Source organism: Semicossyphus pulcher, unplaced genomic scaffold (assembly GCF_022749685.1).
Source record: "Semicossyphus pulcher isolate SPU_LCO1_2020_fin unplaced genomic scaffold, fSemPul1.0.p SCAF_25, whole genome shotgun sequence".
NCBI classification, from domain to species: Eukaryota; Metazoa; Chordata; class Actinopteri; order Labriformes; family Labridae; genus Semicossyphus; species Semicossyphus pulcher.
The window spans coordinates 7924531-7945144 of record NW_027211699.1 but is presented as its reverse complement, the minus strand read 5'-3'; the positions used below and the strand labels follow the sequence as shown (position 1 = coordinate 7945144).

Below are 20614 nucleotides of genomic sequence, written 5' to 3'. Positions count from 1 at the left end.
GAGTCGGTTCGTACGTGATTCAGGCCGCTGATGAAGGTAGAGCATATGTGAGGGTCTTATCGCCCACATCCCCCCGTAAAAACATTAACACGAGCGCTTTGATGGAGAGATTAGAGATGTGAGGAAGTGTGAGGGCTGCTCAGAGTGACACTCAAAAAAGTGACAAGTTTGTGACAACAAACTATGAATACATTTAGCAAAACATAAAGGCACAATGATTTGTAAAATAATTTAACGAATACATTTTTATTTTTCTTCACAGTGGTGTTCTAACTTCACTTAACTTTCAGTCAATCACACATGCCCAGCCTCTTAAAGAGACAGAGCGCAGTTGAGGCCCAGCTAGCAGATAACAGTAAATGTCTAAAATCTGCTGTGTGAAAGGAAGTAATGCAAAAAGGTCCAAAACCCCAGAATTATGTTTTTATGACCATCAAAAAACTGAGCCTATAAAAGAAAAAAGTGGATGGGGGGAAATAAAATGGGTGCTAAATAATCCCCTAACATGCTAATAGTCTGTGTTTTAAGCTAGTTACAGCAGCATATTGAGGTGCAGATTTGCTCTCAACAACTGAAACTTAATTTCTTTAAGATTTAGCCACTTAGCTCTTGTTATTCAAAGCAACACCAATTACAATGTGATTGTGAGTCAACAATTTAACTGTTGTTGTAAATAAACACAGACATAGGAACTGCTATCTTAAGCCGCTATCTCACTGGTCAAAAAACCTGCGAACACCCGTCACTTTTTGCTTAGTGGGAAATGCTACAACCTGCATTCAGCCCAGGTCTAAAAAACCTGCGTCAACACACTAATTTTAGGTGGGAAAGGGGTAATATATTTACTTAGCTAAAAAAAGACATACTGTACTACTTAGCTAGCTGGCTAGTCAGATTGGCCTCTGGTTAGCTTAGATTTTCACTTTGCATTCAAGTGAAGAGTTGGTAATAATGAGCACAGCTAACAGTAGCTTGTTAACTCAGAGTTACATCTCAAGTGTTTTCATTTAAAATAAAATCCTCAGGTCTGTGAAGAGCAGAAAGAAAAAGAAATGTTCTCTGTGGCGTGGTTGGTCAAGCTAATATGAGCTAGCTAACAATTCATTCATTAGCCCGGCCTAGCTAGTTAGCAGTTGATTAGTTAAGCTAAATAAAGTGCACTGTGGTTTAGTAGCTTTAAGTTTTATTTTGGGTTTAAGTTGGTTTATTCATAATTACTTTGGCATTGTTGCTGGTCTTGCTAACATGAGCTAAAAGGCTACATTACTGGTAGCATTTGTTGAGCTTGCTAGCTTAAGAGAGAAAGAAGATATGCTGATGGCTAAAAGTTAAAAACACTGTCATGATACTTTCTTTATAGTTCATGAGTTGATGGTTCATTTAAATATTTTACACAATCTATTGAGTATATTATTAATCAAATGACTTTAGGAACATCTTTAATATTGATCAATTCAGGGTTCAGGAGGCAGAAAACTTACTAAAAGCCGGATATTTAAGCAGCACATAAGTGCGTGAGAAATAGGGACCTGGGGTCAATATTAAAGAGTGAAAATAGCAATGACAATAAATCAACAGTCCCTCAGATGTGTGGGAGAGCGGAAGAAAGTTTTCCTGCCTGACATCAGCAGGGGTCAAAGGTTAAATTCACAAGCAGGTGGCCAGGGGAGAGCGAGCCTGAACGAGGACGTTTCCATTTTTCTCACAGCAGACTCAGTCAATTGTTTTCTCAGGATCTCGACCCAATACTTCTGGCTCTGCAGCACAAGTTCATAACTGTCAGATAAAAAACTCATGTTTCCAGAATGTCCTGTGTTTTTATGAGCTGAGAAAAACTGCACTTTTTGAGGCTAAATGAAACTTCTTTTGGTTTCTGAGTCTCAGTGTTTGGGGGACTATGGAACCAGGAAAACATAAACATTAGCAAACTGGAGCTTTGTGGATTCCACACGACAAAAATGGGACTTAAAATATAAAAGTATGTTTTAAGTCCCTCCTTAATAAAACTTCAGGCTGGATTTCAGGAACAAAATTTAATAAAACATTTAAATTGGTGAAATAAGATATTTCTACAGTGTAGTTTATACTGCAGGCATTGTATTTTATTTAGGAACTAAATAGACCATAGGATTGTAAAAAAATAAAGGATTTTGTCCCCGTAAAATAATCGACCAAATCAATAACAGACAAAATATTTAATTTAAAGCAGCTTGAAGGAACTTTCATTGTGTGTGGACTTTGGCGCCCCCTGTGGACAAAGTATGTAGTCCCATTTAGAGCACTGATGATCCGGATTTGGTTATGTTGAAAAATCTGTATCTTTAGGGGCGGCTGTGGCTCAGTGGTAGAGTCGGTCGTCCTTTAACTGGAAGGTCGGAGGTTCGATCCCCAGCTCCCTCAGGCTACCTGGGGCAAGACACTGAACCTCAGATGATTGACAGTTGGGCACTTTACGTAGCAGCCTCTGCCGTCAGTGAATGAATGGGTGAATGAGACATGTAGTGTAAAATCAGCTTTGAGTGGTCGCAAAGACTAGAAAAGTGCTTTATAAGTACAGTCCATTTACTATCATTTTAGAATCCGTTTTACTTTGAAAAACCAGGTCAAAAGTAAGGTGCTAAGCGATCAGGATTACATGTTTTGAACACCTTGGCTCAGGAGATTTTATGACCTGCCTGTTTGTGAAGCACTTTGTAAGTTGGGTTTTGAAAAGCCCTCTCTAAATAAAGGTTATAGTGTTTTATTTCACTTAAAGGAATTACAGCTCACTGATCAGCAAAATGTCATGGTCACAGTTCAGCATCTCTCTCTCTCTCTCTTTTTACCCAGCATGCCACTGCAACCTGCACGCCCGCCGCTGTCGCTTCAACATGGAGCTGTACAAGCTGTCGGGCCGGAGGAGCGGCGGCGTCTGTCTCAACTGTCGTCACAACACGGCCGGGCGCCACTGCCACTACTGCAAGGAGGGCTACTACAGAGACATGACCAAGTCCATCTCTCACCGCAGAGCTTGTAAAGGTAACGGGACGTGAGAAGGCTGGATGTTGTTGTGTTACCTGTGCATTTCAATCAACACCTGTCTCTGTGTGTGCGATCTGACCCGTGCAGCTCCCGAGCTGTTGGGTTCTCTGTGGATCCCTGACGAGACAAACATAACAAACAGGACAGAGGTGCGAGCTGATCCGCTGAACAGAGCGGTGGAAACAACCGGCTAATAGTTCACAGGCACTGAAAAACACGCAGGTGCGAGCACATACGTCGAGGATTAATGTGCGGGGAGACAAAAGCTGAGCTCCTTCTGTCTCGCAGCACCTCAGGGAGGAAAACGCGGCGCTGAGACTCTGAGCAAACAAACTCCTGTCACTCAGCCACTCTACCTGCTCATATCTGTACCTGTGACAAGTGTGCTCACATACATTGAAAAAATATTTATTATCTAGTTTTACAAGAACATAAATAAATAAATGCATCTTAGAATTACTACAAATCTCATTAGGAGAAGTTAAACTGGACATATCTCTATTACGCTGCAGAAGAGCATCTGAAAAACACAGATTTGAACGTAAATCTGATTTATTAAGTGTTTGTATTGGTTTTAATCAGCAGTTTTTTTCTTATGCAAAGCAGGTGTCACGGTTTAAAGGGCCCAGATGCAGACTTGAGATATAAAGTTTAATAAACTAAAGACAGAACAACAAAGGCTTACTTAGAAAGTGTCCAGGTAAAATAAATCCAAAAGAAAAAAGAACCAACAGCTCAATCATAATCACAGGGAGCCACGGGGAAACAGGTAAATCCACAGAAAGACGGCTTCATAGGTCAGGATGACAAAGGTTCCACAGGTAACGCGACAATGAAACCAGCACTGAGACAGGGGAGCACAAAGACTAAATAAACCAGGAGGTGAGACTAATCACACACAGGTGAAAACAATCAGGGCACATAAACAAGCAGGAAACACAAAGGCAGGAAGCGGACGAACACAAGAGACAAGGTGACAAAGTAAAACAGGAAGTGATCTAACACGGAATAAACTAAAGACAAAACTAAACAACCAGAACTCACAGAACAGGTAAAACAGGAAACAACATCTGAACCCCGAAATACAAAAACATAACTAAACTAGAATAACTCAGGAGGAGATCACGGCAGGAGATCTGTTATTAAAATACGGCTTCTGATAAACCTCCTCAACTGAAGGAATCCTAGACTAGCTAAGCTAAGCTAACTCTAAACTTAATCCAAAAGGCAACTGTCATACTAATGACTAATGACCTACAGAGGCTTTTATTTCTTGCTCCCACCACCAGTCAGATTAGAGCTGACGAAGCATTTCAGATGAGAGGTGAAACGTCTTCAAGAACTTCCACCAAGTCCAGTCGCCTTTTGGATTAATCTTTGGATGACTGAGGGTCTTCACAGACAAGCTAAGCTAACGTTAGCAGCAGACCCTCAGGGGTGGCTGTGTCAGATGGACCTGGACACGCTGTGATCGAATCCGGTCCAAACCTGATTAACAATAGCAAAACAAAGACCTCTCCGGGTGCAGAGAGGTTTTTATTTTGCCGAATGATCATCCATAGATCCCTCTAAACTCTTTCTAACAGCTTAATCAGTAATCTGAAGATGAACGCCTCCATGCAGCTCAGGGGCTCAGGGATCAAACCCAAACAGTCTGATTGCTGCCTCCCTCCTCAGGTGACAGAAGCAGGGCCATGTGACATCAGTTAGAAACCTTTATATTTATTGTTCAAATCAGCCGACCGTCCCGCTCTGCTGTTGTTGGACAGGAAATACAGCACTGTGCCAACACGGCCGGGAGGAAGCCTGCTTTCATTCCTCACCCCCCTCCTCCCGCTGTAGGCACTTTACCTCCTAACTAAATGTCCTCTCAACAATCCGCTAATAAAAAGTTTGAGGTTTAGTAAAAAAACGTCTCTCTATGTCTCCAGTGGCAGCGCAGAATGCCTCATGCTTTATTTCCCAGATTAACAACTTCACCCCTCATCAAGCGCAGTGTAAACACGGCTCTTGGAGAACCACAGAGGACGCCCCCCCTCGCTCCTAACAGTTTGTTTTCTTTCCCCCGTCCCCTCGTACGTTTGGCAGTCTAAGCCGTTAACCAGGCACAGCCAGTCCACAGAGACGAAGCAGGTACATGGTTCAGTGCACCGAACTCCCTCGAACACCCAGGCCCCCCACTGCTGGTGCAAATTAATTAATGTGTCCAGTTTAAAGCCGCTGTGCAGAAGCGGAGAGGCTGTGGCTATGCATTCTGGGACTTTTAATCTCTATAAACAGATTCTGCATAAAAGTACAGAATCTTTAGGCCAGATTTCAGGTGTTGTCCAAGTAGAGTTGTCAGCTTGTATTTCAGCAGGCTATTGTTGTATGCAGGATGGCAGGCGGTGGAGAGCAAAAGAGGCAGAACACAATGGCCATACTGTTGTCCTGGCTCCCATCGGACAACGACCAAATACCTGCATATAAGTGCAGCTAACAACCTGTTCTTAGACATCGTCTCTTAACTCCAACTCCATTCTCGCTTCTCAAGTTGCTGGTTGGACTGTAAACAATGTAAACAATGCAGCGCACGGAAAAGGAAGTCTTAACCAGAAGTCCTTTTTCGTTTACCGCTGGCTACACTGGAATCCCTGGAAGTTTTGCCATTGCTCCCAGAGGATATATCAACCGACCAAAATTATTACAAACCAGCCATAATGTAATAAAAAGTCCCTCTGAGGGGCTGTAGCATCTTCAGGTGATATCTGATGGGTTCCAAGATCGGGAACTTTTGAGGTTGCCCTGGTTAAGGGCTGGAGCGATTCCTAGCTGTCATTGGGCGAGAGGCGGGGTACAGCCTGGACTGATCACCAGTCAATCACAGGAGACAAACTTTTACGCTCACGCCTACATGAATTTATATTCACCCATTAACCTAACGAGCACGTCTTTGGACTGTGGATCGAAGCCGGAGTACCCGGAGAGAACCCACGCACACACAGAGAGAACATGCAAACTCCACACAGAATTCGAACCAGGAACCTTCTAACTGTGAGCTTCTCATTTCCGGAAAATAGGCTTAAAGGCTGTTAAAACCTGAAATATTGAACCAACTATTATTTTCTGTTCTTAGTTAAATACATGGAGTTAACCACACAACAAACTCAACACCCTGTGGAGTTTTGTTTTAAGGTTGTATTGTTTGTGTCTCCTGCGTTGTTGCTAATGTCAGCAGGATTTTGAACAAGAAGTTGAGTCTGTCAGCAAACTAATAACTACGCACTGACTTAATAACATTGGATTTTACGTACGCATAATATAATGTGCAATTAGTTTTAAGTGTCAACATGCCAAAAGTTTGTTTTTTTATACAATAATGTTTAACTGAATTCTTTCATCTTTACGTCCTTCATGATTTTCATAGTAAGCTGTGTAACATAATGATTACCTACTGCATTGATAGGTTCCATTAAACAGCCCTCTCTGCATGCTTGTGTTAAACTCTCAGAGGAAACGATTTGGATCCCTAAAAACGTCACTGTTTGATTTCTTTTGAACACTTGGAAGACGACTTCACGATACTAATCTAGTGGCAGAAAAACAACGCTTATTTTAAGAAATAAAGATTTAATAAGCGTCTTGTTATGTTCTCGAAGCTCCATAAATTCAAACTGCTAATAGGGAGGCTGGGCGTGCACTTCAAACACTGGCTTTATGGTAAACGTTTGGCATTGCGCACACACACACACACACACACACACACACACACACACACACTGAGTGAATTTCTCACATTTAATTTGCGATCTCCCCAAACAGCTTAAACAGACTTTGAAGTGCGTTCCACTCGCCTGTTAATAGGACCTGTTTGCCAAAAAGCTTTACATTGAAAACTCAGATCTGCAGAGCACACAGTCCGATCACACAAAGCCTGCTCACACACACACACACACACACATTTTACTGTGCCGAGAGAATAAAATACCATATTAATCAGGTTATTTACTCTTCTGAGATGCTTCCAGACGCAATGAAGAGTCCTACGCTCATTATGGGTGGAGGGATGCAGTGTAATATAAATGAGGTTTAATGCTGGTCCAAGGCCCAGTTCCCCATCTGTGAGAGGAAACCACAGCCTGCACCATAACGTGGATGATTTCTCTTTGGGTTTAAGTGCTAAGATTATGTTTTATTGTATGTAATGTGTGGAGTCAGCAGAGGACAGGCGGGAGACAAACTGTCGTCGTTTGAAAGATATTTGTTTTGTAATGTTGCAGAGTTTGTAAAGCACGTTTTCATTTTTTGAATTATTCTTTAGATCAGTGCAGGGGCGTGTCCAGGGGTCGCCTGGGGTGGCATGGGCCCCCTGAAATCTAATTTACCACCCCATTATCCTAATTTATGATTGGCTATCTGCCTGGTCAGAGGCGGGACTTAAATGCAACGATCTTTGCCTGGGTTTTTCCCCGGTAAATTAGGTGTGTGTTTGGTTAGCGGAAGTGGCTACGGCGGCCTTCTGCCGATCTCTACTGTGCAGCTCTGGCTCCAAAAGGCAACACCAGCGCAAGATGGCAGTGCCCGCCTCGAGTGGTGTTTTGGCTTTACTTTCGTACAATGAGAGTAGAAGGAGACATCCATCTTTATATATAACCATTGGTTCAGACTAAAAGCGAATAAAAAAAAATTAGCATTGCGCTACTCGTGTGAGTTTAACGGCAGGATTACTTGGGTGTGTTCAAATCAAACGTGAAGTGAAAATTCGCCCCTCCAGAAATGTCCACAAAAACAGTCGCCATAATTACTTGATTCATTACATCCTCCTGAGGAGATTTTTCTACCAACTACGGGTGGTCCGTTTCGGCTGAGGAACGCCTATTCGTCTGTTTCTGTGAAGTTTTACTGTAAGTCACACAGAGGCTGCACTCTGGCTCACTGCAGTGGCATGAACCTGAAAAAGATTGTGATTTAATTGCAAGGATATATTTGACAACACAGCTTCAAGCAAAGTTGTTGCTCGAGTTGAAATATTTGAACTCGCCCAAATGTGACTGTGACTTTTGTAAATCCATCTGCATTGGAGATATATCTTGACGTTCCTTTGCCTTCTTTTACGTCCCTCTGCAGCATGTGATTGCCATCCAGTTGGAGCAGCAGGGAAGACGTGTAACCAGACAACAGGCCAATGCCCCTGCAAGGACGGTGTGACGGGAATCACCTGCAACCGCTGTGCAAAGGGCTACCAGCAGAGCCGCTCCCCCATCGCCCCCTGCATCAGTAAGGATAACCTTTACACCCTGGTTTTTATTGTGTTCTGGAGAAGATATTCACATGGAACGAAAAAAATGCATCACTGACTGTTAACAAAACACTTTGTTGGAAATTATAACTCTTTCTAAATTATAAAACTCAGCTACGGCTGAAAGCTAAAACTAATTTGGTTTTAAACTTGATCTAGCTCAGTCGTTTGTATTCAGACAAACTTCAGGATCAGTCAGCAGAAAGTAGCTCAACAAAATGAATATTCACGTCTTTATGAAATATTTGCTTGTAGAAGTTTGGCAACATACCAACCACTCACAGGGCTATAGTTAGCGAACTCTAGCTGGGAGTTACATGCTAGTTATCTATGCTAGTCCGTCACTATTACTCCAAAACCTTCTCTGTTGAGTCTCAACCGTTCTGTGTAGTTCTTCCTATTATTTCGTCCATCATTTTGTTCAATACAAATGTACTGAAAATTTAAAATAGGCTAAAACCCTGCTAACGCTCAGTCAGCAAACAGCTAACAGTAAGTAAGCTATGTTAACAAACGAGTTTAGCTTGTTGGCTAAATGAGACAATAAAGAAATTTATTCCAAAGCTGTTGTACCAGCAACTCCTCTCTTATAATGAAATGCAACCTTTTAGTCTATAGTGGAACAGTTAATACTGAAAGGCAGTAAATAGAAGTTTTTATTAGCTACAATAGCCTCCTCCCTGTATGATTCTCCATCCAGCAGTTCCCTTGCTATCGGTCAAGTGGTAATTTGTGGGTCAGTTTATTTAAAGCTTCCTCCCACAAGCACATAGCTCTGTTAGAATTAATTAATTGCAAAATGCTTATATTAGTAAATTACATCGGTGACTATTCCTTCAGCCCGGTTAGCTTTGATTCCTGGACTCCATTAGCAATAGCTAAAGGGATCCGAGACCCGAAAAGGACAGGACATGCTTGTTATGCATTAATTCATGAGTCACACTCATCTCATATTATTTCTAAGATATGGTGGTTAGATACTGGGCTGTTTAAATTGGATCCAGGATAAACAGACCATTACAGCTCGTCTAACATGGCCATGTGTGCCTTAAACAACACTAGCGGTTCGTCTCACAATAAATCCACAGAACCAGTCCGGGGGAATGATGGCTGATATGTTTATTGGCCGTATCTGCCGCGCGCAGATTCCAGGCCCTCGGCAATAAATGCCAACGACTCACACAAACAGAGATGGGTTAGCTTGGAGCTGCTTTAGCTAGGAGCATGAAGTAGCTGGCTGGCATGAACAGATAAGATAAGAGTACACACTTACAATTGTCCACTATTCTACTGAGATCCTGATAAAGTCTATGTGAAAATTGGACATGGTGTCTGAGGAGAATCGGAGTGATGTGTTTGGCCAGAGTCCACAAAGATAATTCAAACCTGCGGACCTGCTGGAACAGGATTTGTTCAATTTTTGTGAGAAGGAAACAAATGTGGTGTAAAAGTTGGAGGAAATGAGGTTTTTGAAGAAAAGAATATATTTGAAATCTTGTATATTTTTTTATATAATGTGTTTTTGTTTTAATAGTGTGATATAAAATTTTTGTTGGATGTAACTTCCTGCCAGCTCTCGCTTTAACAAGACCGTCGGCCTTGGCTGTCTTTACCACAATCAGGAGGGAGCGTAACATTAATAGGAAACTCGCACTCATGATTGACTTTTTTTTCAGCACATCTGGGCATCAGAGTCGGCTTGCATTAACAAGATATCCCATTCATCATATTCACACGGCTGCCATTTTCCTCTGGTGTCACGCTCAGGGTGGAAAGCTGCCTTAGATGTTGTACTTATGTGTTACAGGTTTTAAGGCGCATACATTTATGGTTCCTGTATATTCTCAAATCATTGTAATTACACAACTTCTTGATAACTGAGGAACTGAAAAGACTCTGGACATTGAAACTTCGGAGGAACATTGGGACATATTTCAAGTTAAAACAACAATATTAGTTTGTTACACCACAGCAGATAGCATTCAACCACTTACTAGTTAACGTTATGTTGGCCAGGAAGAAAATTCCTAGCAAAACATCACGTTAGCTAGGCCTTCCCTATTATGTAGCCTCTTTCTTGCTAACACTAATCTTATCTAGATAGTGAGTGAATGCTAATGTTAGCTGTTTTCTGACCGTAGCTAACTGGTTGTGAAAAATATTGTTTTTATTTTGAAAATCTGGAGACATCGAACATATTTGAAGTTAAAACAACATATTTGATAACCCATTAGCTACAACAAGCTAAGTTAACGTTATATTAGCCAAGAAGAACAATCGCCAACATTACGCCATCCCTATTGTATTGTTTAAATCTATCATACGTTGAATGTTAGTATTAGCAAACATTACGTTAGCAAGGCCTTTCCTTTTGTTAATCAGAACCCAACAGTAATATTAGCTTTCAGCCTCTTTCTTGCTAAAGCTAATATTATTTTGTAAGTGGTTAAATGCTAACTTTGGCTGTTGTCTAACATCAGCTAATGGTTTGATAAATGTATTGTTTTAGTTGAAATTAACTGTTCATTGTATTTTTAGTTGCTTGCAGAGCAATTTATAAACAACTTAATGATTGCCAGAAGTTTGTACGTCCTACAAGCTAGAATACAACATCTGAGCTTCCCAAAGTGAGGGTGACTGCATAGAGCAGAGATTTTCACATTGGGGAAAGTGATCTTCTAATGAGAATGACCAGGATTTAAGCTACTTTTTTTCCTCATGAGTTTAAGTCTATATTTAGCGTTTTGACGAAAATGTAAAATCTGTATCTGTCTCTCTCTTCAACGCAGAGATCCCGGTAGCATCTCCGACAGCAACATACAGCAGCTACGAGGAGCCGTCAGGTGAGCAGCACAAGACACGTTTGACTGATTTTAAAACAATAAAATAAACTAAATATCTCTTGGTTTAAATGTTTTGTGGCCTTCAATTAAAGATTTTAATAACTTCTCCTTCATAAAATTTAACGCTCACATTTAAACACAAGTTTTTCCATCCTCTCATGGTTTTACTCCTCGACTAAACACCCGTCGTTGAGGTCCGTCTGCAGCTGATGTAAACTCCAGATATTTCTCCAGTGCTCCCTGTGGCCTGGTTGTCGGTATCCCCAGCCTGCCAAGCAGCCTCCCCCGGGTTTCAACCCTAATCTGATTACATGCTTCATTTGCACCAGTTTGTATTTCAATCAAGGCCCGCTGAGCGAACAGTGAAGCCCTGGCCGACCCTTTTGTTCCTGTGCTCTGAGGAGGGTGTCCGTGTTGGACCGCTGACATTAGACCGTGTGCAACAAAAATATTTACTTGCAGGTTTAGTGGTGACGATTTCAGTCTCTGGCTGGCTGGTGGAGATGATTATTCATAAGAGCAAATAAACACTGACTATTCTTAATTTTGATTTAACTTTTATTTGGTTATAAAAAAAGTGCGGAAACGTGAGCCAGAGACAAACTGCAGTGCCGTGTGGTACACTGAGTGCAACATTTTCAGTGAAGATGAGGCAGCATGCATGTAAAGAATATTACTGATAAAAATGTAGCTTGAAAAACATAATTTCTTTCTATAGATGACACCAAATTTCACCCGCAGTGGGTTTTTTTTTAAGACTATGGATATGATAATGAAAAGATAGAGTAAAGTGTTCAAATGAAAATCTGCTAACCATCAACTGTCCCCTTTGACCTAGAAAAGCACATCATTTTTGTTTTGTTGGTATTCAGTGTTACTTTACAAAGACTTCCATCACATTATAAGGATGAGAAATGTGCCAAGTCACTGGTGGTTAGACTCCATCTTGGCGTCTTTGTGTAGTCATGAAGCACAGAAAATATAACAACATAATGTGCCGGGGATAATTGAGCGACAAAGTGCATCATACAAAGCTCTAGTTTGTTTCTTATTGCACAAATATCAACATACACACTCGGCTCCGTAGTGAACGTTTGTGTCGATAGCGCAAATTCAAGTAAAACTGATTTGTAAATAAAAGATTTAAAAGGACGAGTAAATGATTAAAATATAAAACAAAATATATACCACTAATATTCGATTGGGTCTATCTAAAAAAAAGATGCTGTAAAGTTTTGAAATAGTTTTAAAATATGGTAATTATCGCTTCACCCTCGCGCCTCTTCCTTAAAGAAATGTCAGAGTAATGAAAAGCCCCACAGAGAGAGAGATGAATCAAAGAATGAATGAATGAAATGTACAGTCCTCCTGCTTGACCTTACACTGAGCTCCAAGCAGGGTCAAACGTGTTGCCTCTGTATGTTTTAGATTACAATACATCAGTTTGTTTCCACCATGATGCAGGTTTGGTTGAATAGGCTGAGTCACTGCTCCTCATCGATCAGTGCCTGTAGAAAGTGGCGCCACTGACTTCATTCAGCTTTGTTGTGAGTCCCACTTCCTACTATAGTGCCCGCCGAGGCTGTGTGGAGTTTGGACTCCTGTCAGGAACTCCACACAGTCACCTCCCTCCAAATTAGGAGCAGTGTGTTCCCCTGGGACCCCGCAGGATGAACGTGTTACTGCTGCAGAGACGCACAAAGGGGGCGTTTGTCCTCGCAGCGGGAGATTGGACCTTAATGAGAGCTGAGAGTGTAATGGCCCACTGCGGCGATCGCGCTAAGGGGCTAATGGGACACGTCAGCTATCAAAGGATGTATGATACAGGCCCCCAGGGGCCAGCGGGAGATAAAGAGGCCCCCCACCCTCTGCACTTCATTTACATGGAAATCAGGCGTGCTTGATATGGACTCGTCAAATTCATTTACTTTGGGATTTCCTCTTTTCTTATTTCTCCCGCCGCCGCAGAAAGCAGCCAGGCATTCCAGCAGAAATGCTTTCTCTACATACATGAATTCAATCCTCATCCCACGTCCCAAACCTCTCTTTTTTTTTTTTTGAGAGGGAGGAGAGGGGCGTTTTTTTCTTCCTCAATCATTACCCAGGCAACCTCATTCACACGGAGTATAATGGGGAAGAAAGGGGAAGACTGGACAGAGGGCTGGAAGAAATAATGAAGTTTGTCCATATTCAGGCAAGCTGAAAGGTCCCCTCTCTCTCTCAACTGCCCCCTCCTTTCTCTTCACACTGCCCAGCTTTCCCACCCCCCCCCAGAAAAAAAAAGCACAAGGCTTATTGCTCTGGGAGAGGCGGAGCGGGAGGGGGGGCGACACTCAGAGATGATCTGGTTCCAATTTGTGTCAGTCAGAAGAAAGTGGAGGGAACAAATGATTTCAATTTTCAGTTTGCCCTCCGGTCGCACCACCAGCTCGCTCGTTTAAAAACATACCTGGCGAGGTGACAGAGCGGCGGCCATCGATAAAGCATTTTGGCGTGCTCCCCCAGGTGCACATGCGCTGGTGTAAAAGTGACGCCGCTGAGGCATTAATCAAAAGTCTGTGAGCTTGTTTCTCCGGGGGCCACAGGGCATTTAGTCTCAGCTAGCGTTTGGTTTTCCACTCTCTCTCCACATGAGGCTCAGACGCGGCGAAAGGTCTCTGCTAATTTCTTGCAGGTCACTAGTTAATCCCCCCTTGTGGCCTTCTTTTGTACACGGGTGACCTCTGCAGCCCTCAGAGCGCACACAATGCATGCCAGGACACTGACGAGGGAGCGAGCCGGAGTGGAAACGTTGGGAGGAGTGTGTTGACAGACACAGGAGGAGTTGTGTAAGCTGGAATCTGTCTCACAGTGGCCCTTTAAGGCATCTTGGAGACCCCAGGGGCACAAATAATGTGACGCAAGGGACCAAATTTAGCTGATGATGCTGGAACACAATTTATTTATTAGAAATTGAGGATCTAACTTTGCCTCTTTCTCTCTTTTTTTCTCCAGATTGTGAATCTCACTGCAAAGCCTCCAAGGGGAAGATGAAGATCACTATGAAGAAATACTGTAAAAAAGACTACGGTGAGTGCAGGCTTGTCTGCTGCCAGACGTCAGCCGGCAGTCAAGAGGTCAAATGTCTCAATTAATCCGACCCTGGCGCTGTGATGGCTCACTTACACAGCCCGAGGCAACGTCTGCTAACAGAGATTAATCTGAAAACACACCTTTACCTTCATACACACCAAGCTGACAGTCCTGCCCCCTAAAGAACACAGGTTTTGTGGTTTATTTTGATGTGTGGACGGAGAAAACTTGGCTTTTTCAGGGCATATGATGTCAGCCAACTTTCTGTCAGGTGTAATTGCTCATTTTGTCTGCTGATACAGCTGATTGGATCATATTTATACAGGTGTTTTCTCTCTCTGTTTTTCATTTGCAATTCATTAAACTTAAAGTAGTGCCTGTTTTGAAAAAGGAAGGAGTAAAAAGTACAGATATTTGTGTTAAAATGTAGGGTGTAAAACAAACAACAGGAGTGGGAGGGGGATAAATACAGATACCTTGAAATTAAGGCCATGTCCACACGTACTCCGTTTTAGGTCACAGAAAACGGATCTTTTGTAAAACTCTAAGCAGGGTGGAGAGTTTTTTGCTCGTTATCTCCATGGTGACGCGTCACTAATGAGGCGACATTCCTTGCAAAATGACGGAAGTGACATAAAAAGTGATGCTCAACAGGACTTTTTACATGTTTACACATATATGTACAGTTACTCGTCTACTATATTGAGGAACAAAGGCGTCGGGATATATTTTTTCTGGCCACAATTCTTCTTCTTCTTCTTTGCATCACCGGGTTATATCGCCGCCTGCTGGTGTGGCGTTCTCATGACAGCGTTTCTGTTATGTTTTTGCGTTTTCGTTTGGAATGGGATTTTTAATAACCGTGTGGACGGGATTTTTGTTGGAAACGAAGGAGGCACACCCGTGTACGTGTAGACATGGCCCTAATTTGCAGAAACAAAGTATTTTTACTATATGAGGAAGTAACACGGCCGTTATCTTAACATTTGCTTTGATTCAAGGTAATTTTACAAAAGAAAATGTAAAAGCAATGTAAAGGAATCGTGTCCTGGCTTTAGCTGCAGCTCCAGACCTGGGAAATGTACCCTGGAAAAAAACTTCTCCTCCACCATTGTTGTTGACAAAGAAGTTCATCGTGAGTCCCGCCCCTTCTTGATTTTTATTGGTTGGCGAAGGAAGAGTGACATTGACGAGCGCGCAGTGTTCCAAACTTTGAACTATTTTCAACTGAGAAACAGCTGACACTGAGGGTGTTGTTGAGCGCTGAAACGCTGAACTGCCAGTGCAAAAAACGCCGTTAGTGGACACTAAATCCACCAATGAGGAAGTACTTGGCAACAGTAGCAGGAAAAACGTCCTTTTAACAGGCAGAAACCTCGAGCAGAACCAGACTCACTGGTGAACAGACATCCGCCTCGACTGGATGGGCTGGGAAAGTGGGACAGAGGGAGACAAACAAATAGAGACGTAAAGTAGCAATGTCAATAATAGTAGAAAAATGATAAATATTAGCAACAACCTTAATAATGATAATATACGTATGACTGATAATAAAAAATGTGGCTTACTAGTCGCTCATTCAGAACAACATTGGTGAAGCTTCCTCTTCCTATACTTTCAACGGCATCCAACTGAAATGTGGCCAAACTCACAGCTGAGTAATTCAGCCCATTTGTTTAGCTAGGAAGCCAAAAGCAGCCATTATTCATATTTCCCCTGATTTAAATCTTAATCATCACAGCTGAGCCCGGCCCCGCGTCTGTAAATCAGTCAGGCTGGTTCATGCATAGCGAGCGGTTCCTGCTGCGTCTCTCTGAAGCTCCTATAAAACGTCTGGAAGCAGATGAACCTCTGTGCGGCAGCCATCATCGCTTAGCATGCACTCCCTCCGCCTCACTCTTAATTCATTTCTCAGGCCTGTCGCCCTGCTTTTGTGGGGCTTCAGTGTCTCCTCTCTGTTCTTCAGGGGCCACAACCCCCATGTGTGAGTGCTGCTGCGGGCCCCCGGGGGTCACGGGAAGGGGCCCTCTGTTTAAACACAGTTGTGCGCTCTGCCGACACGGAGCATTCCTCTGCGCACAAACAGGTGGTAAATTAGTCAGACGGTGACGGATTGCCACCCCGGAGAGAAAGAAATATGTTTTGTTTATTCAATTTTTGTTTTTCATCACTGCCGTAGCTCCGGAGACGGCGGACACAAAGGGATTATATTCTCGCCTGACACCCTCCTCTGCACACACGCACCCTCCCTCTCTTTGCACCCGGGAGGACAATGAATCAAAGGGCCGTGTGTTTACCGACGCTCCGGGATAGTGCTCAAAGGCAGCGTACCCCCCAGCCTCCCTGAACACCCCTCTGTGCTCACCCGAGGGTAACAGGTCTCTGATCATTCACTCAGCTGATAACCAGCGGGGACAGGGGCCTCAGCACGGTAATTAACCAAGCTCTAATTTCATTAGCCCTCGCTTGTTGGTGGCATGCCGTGTCAAGCCGCAGCACACCGCCCAAAGAAGATAAACCCAGCTGGAGGTTTGGCTGTGAGGGAGGCTCGGTTGGCAGCCATTGTGCGAGTGCAGGATCATCTCACACTGTCTCTCTCACCAAACAGTGTCAGCTCACACTGTTTTGTAATCGATGGTTTGACCCTGTGCTCTCGGGCTCTCTCTGTTGTCTATTTAGCTCAAACCAAGTGGCAGAAGGTGTGTGGATTTGTGTGTGTTTAAATACATGGCGCAGACTGAGAACATACTTGAGAATGAAAGGGCTGGACGCTGTAACCGAGTCTCCATGGCCTGGAGAGGAGCGCGATATCTCCGCCGGATTCTCACGCTGTGGAGTTGGACGGGGCTCTGGGAGCAGAAACCCGGATAGCTCATGAGGTCGGAAACACATCCCGATTCTCCTGGAACTTTTTCTGTGGCTGGGAAGACAAATAGTGGCCCCTCCTCCCCCCTCCTCACACACCCTTTTTGTGTCTGGATGAAGGAGAGGGCTGCGATGAATGGCAGGGCTGTGAGAGTGAGCTCTACTCAGCCCAACAAACCTTCTTTCTTCTGAAATTGTGTGCAATTTGCTCACACCGTGCATTGACACACACACTCAAACAGCCCACTCCTCCAGTTCTCTTCATTATTGGCAGTAATAGAAGACGACTGATGAGCACCTAAAGCGATCATTTTCAGTGAGAGAGGCGGAGAAAGGCTAACCTACCTAGCTATTTAAAAGAAGTAAGACGGACGTATATTATGGATATTTCGTTTTTGAATGGCGGCACTCTTAAAGTCAAGAAGACCCTGATTCAGCAGGTATATTGTCAGGCAGTATGATTGTGTACAAAGCCATGCAGGAGCCTGTGAACCAACTATCGAAATGCCCATTCAGTATTTATTCACAGGATTTTTTCTCCATCCTCTACAAAAAAAAAAAAAGAGAAAGGTTATAACAGAGAAAAACACAGAATTAAGCAGTTTCACATGAAAAATCAGTGTGTGTTAAATGTCATAAATGTCAAATGTATGTTATTAAAACAAACGATGAATTAAGCCTCAAATTCCACAGGATCCGTCTCCGGCGCGACCTCCGGAGTTGATCGCGCCCGATCATGTCAATGCTCGTGATTCCACAGCACGCGCCGTGGTCAGTCTCCGGTGCGTCCCAGAAGCGTCTCTCCGCTCTGCTCCGCTAAAGATACATGCTGGGTCTATTTTTGATGGATGTCGCTTCAAACACGCGTCAAGCTGAACAGAGCAGATCGTTCCAAACAGGTCGTCACACATGAAAACAGCATACAGCAACACACTGAAATCTTGAAAAAAGAACACTCTTAATGAAGTAGTGTACTCAGCCATGGTAAGAAGCACAAAAATCACGGCATGATCTCCAAATGAGCAGATAATCAACCTCGGAGGTGCAAACTGAACTGTTTGTGTGTTGCTCTGTTTAACGTTGATGTTATCGCGTGATTTCCCAATTCTCGCACGATAACGTAGTTCTCCACGATTTCATGATCTCGTGAATCAAGCTGCTTGGGTCAGCGCTCCGCTGCGGATCAGACACATTTCCTGTGGGCGAGGGCGAGCGCCGTCTGTCGATCCTGTGGGATTCAGTGTCTCGCTGAAGTATTTAGCGGGGCTAGCTTGGCTGTGAGCTGAGCTTCTGGCCGACTAATATCTTTCATTCACTTAAATAATATAAAAAAAGACTTTATTAAAACAACAGATAATGTAATTAAAAATGGTAAAAAAGCATGAATAAAGCAGTTTCAAGTCCAAAAGAATTACTCTCTGATGTTCTTCGAAGGAGCTAGCACATCTGCAAGCTGAGCTGCTGCTAGCTTTAGCTTGCTGGCTAGCTTAAAATCCTAACCAGTTAAATCATAAATTAAAAAATCACCAGGTTATTAATTAAAACAAACCAATAATGTCATTAATACTAGTAAAATTACTAAAGTTCAAACTATGTCTCTCTGTTGTTAGCTACCTCGGATGCGAGCTGAGCCGCAGCTAACTTTAGCTTACTTGCTAACTATATATATATATATATATAAACTTTTATACCACTTCTCCTCTTTGGGGTCGTGGGGGAGGTGGAGCCTATCACAGCTGTCCAATCTGGTTCAATCATAAATTAAAAAAAGAAGGTGACATGAATTAAAACACAAAGAAAGCAGTTAGCTGCAAATGTTTAAATGAACGGTAGACAGCCGGCGTGCAATTTACAACATTAGACAACACGTAGGCTGATATAGGAGTTTGCTTTGGTGCTTAACAATAAAAAAAATTAACACATAGTCAAAGCTTTGTATTGAACAGCCCCCACAATGAATTATCCTGTGTGCAACAAAAACACACATATCATTAATTGTTAAATCATTAAATGAGTTCCAGACAGAACTAATAAAGGTTGGTTCAAATGTAACTGATTGTTAGATGTAGTTTTTCCCATCATCTAATCCAGTCTTCTCCAGATTTGATTACTGAACCCCCCAAACACTTAAATGTTAATGGCACATTCCTAGCTAAACCCAGGAGGTAAAGCACTTTACCTCAAGCACAGATTATCTCCGTCGCTGTAGAGCTGTTTGCCTCTTGTTAAGATCATTGTGATGAAGTAATGGTTGCCTGGTCTGACAGAGAATCCGTGCAGGGGACTTTCTTCGAGAGGAGCTTTAGTCATTCTCTGGTATGAAAATATCTGTTTCAAGTGGGGTTCCAATAGTTACCAGGTTTAGCTTGATTTCGCCTGAGGTTGTCAGTGTTCACAGTCCAGCTTAGCACCTAAAAGACCAATTGAAAAGGACTTGTTTCAGAAGTTATATTGTTAGCAGATGTGTCATTTTTCTTTAAAAAATCTCTTTTGGACATTTATCTTTAGATAAAAGAAAGTGAGCCTGGCCACCTGAAGGAAAAGAGTTTCTCTGCCCCTCACAGGGAGCATGCTTTCAATAAATGTGTTCGCACAGGGAGTGCTTTGCCAAATGTTGCTGTAATAAGAAGGACTCTCAAGAGCACAACAAAGAAAGGTCAAAGGTCAGAGAATAGTGGATGGACCAGTGACCTGCAGCAATTTCTGCGTTATGTTTGTACTGCAGGTTAATTTGACATTTTATGCAGTTTTATAAGAAAGCAATTGCATCTGTGTGCTGCCTCAGATCGATGCCACGCTCAAAAACGGTGTAATAGGCTGTGTAAGTCCAACTTACACAGCCCCGCTAAATCAAGTGATATCGAGCACCCCTTCATTAACTTGTGTCATGCTCCAAATAAGTTGATTTTAAAATGGATGTTATTTAAAACAGTGAAATCTGTGATATCAAGATGCAAGATGAACATTTGTCTAATACTTACTTTAAGCTAAATTGTCAACCATTTATCCTTTTTTTTTTACATTTATTTTTTATCTATTCCTTTTTCTATTTGTACTTGCCGTCTTGCTTCCTGCTTGTCTTTGTGCTGTTGCAACAACCGAATGTCCCCTCTGGGGATCAATAAAGTATCTTGTCTTATGTTATCCTATTCAGCTACCTTTAGCTAACAAATCAAAAGACCTATCCATTACTTAGCTAACCATTTCAACAGTTTTCTGTTACATTGAGCTAACTATACAACTGTAATACATTACTTTTAGCTAACTTATTTAATGTTTCTTTCGGCTACTTTTAGCTAATAAATTAAAGCATTTATCTATTCCCTTTAGATAACCATTTCAGCAGTTTATTTTGGTGGCTACTTTTAGCTAACAATGTCAAATGTTTACTTAAAAATTTAAGTTAATTTAACAGTTTTTCTGTTAATTTTAACCTTTATCTGACTCTGTCAACAACTTATCCATTTCTTTTAGCTAATCAAGTAAAGCATTTACCCATCACTTTAAGCTAACCATTTCACATGATTTTGAGTTA

At 42.4% G+C, this 20614-nt stretch overlaps 1 protein-coding gene across 1 annotated transcript in view; it reads left to right on the top strand.

Moving 5' to 3' along the window:
- The window catches only part of ntn1b (netrin 1b), a 51222-nt gene that overhangs the window by 27403 nt on the left and 3205 nt on the right, over positions 1-20614 (top strand). The window contains exons 2-5 of the mRNA XM_069676362.1: positions 2830-3018; positions 8128-8277; positions 11089-11142; positions 14137-14211. Of these exons, the coding sequence (XP_069532463.1) occupies positions 2830-3018; positions 8128-8277; positions 11089-11142; positions 14137-14211 (468 nt within the window). The remainder of the gene's footprint in view (positions 1-2829; positions 3019-8127; positions 8278-11088; positions 11143-14136; positions 14212-20614) is intronic.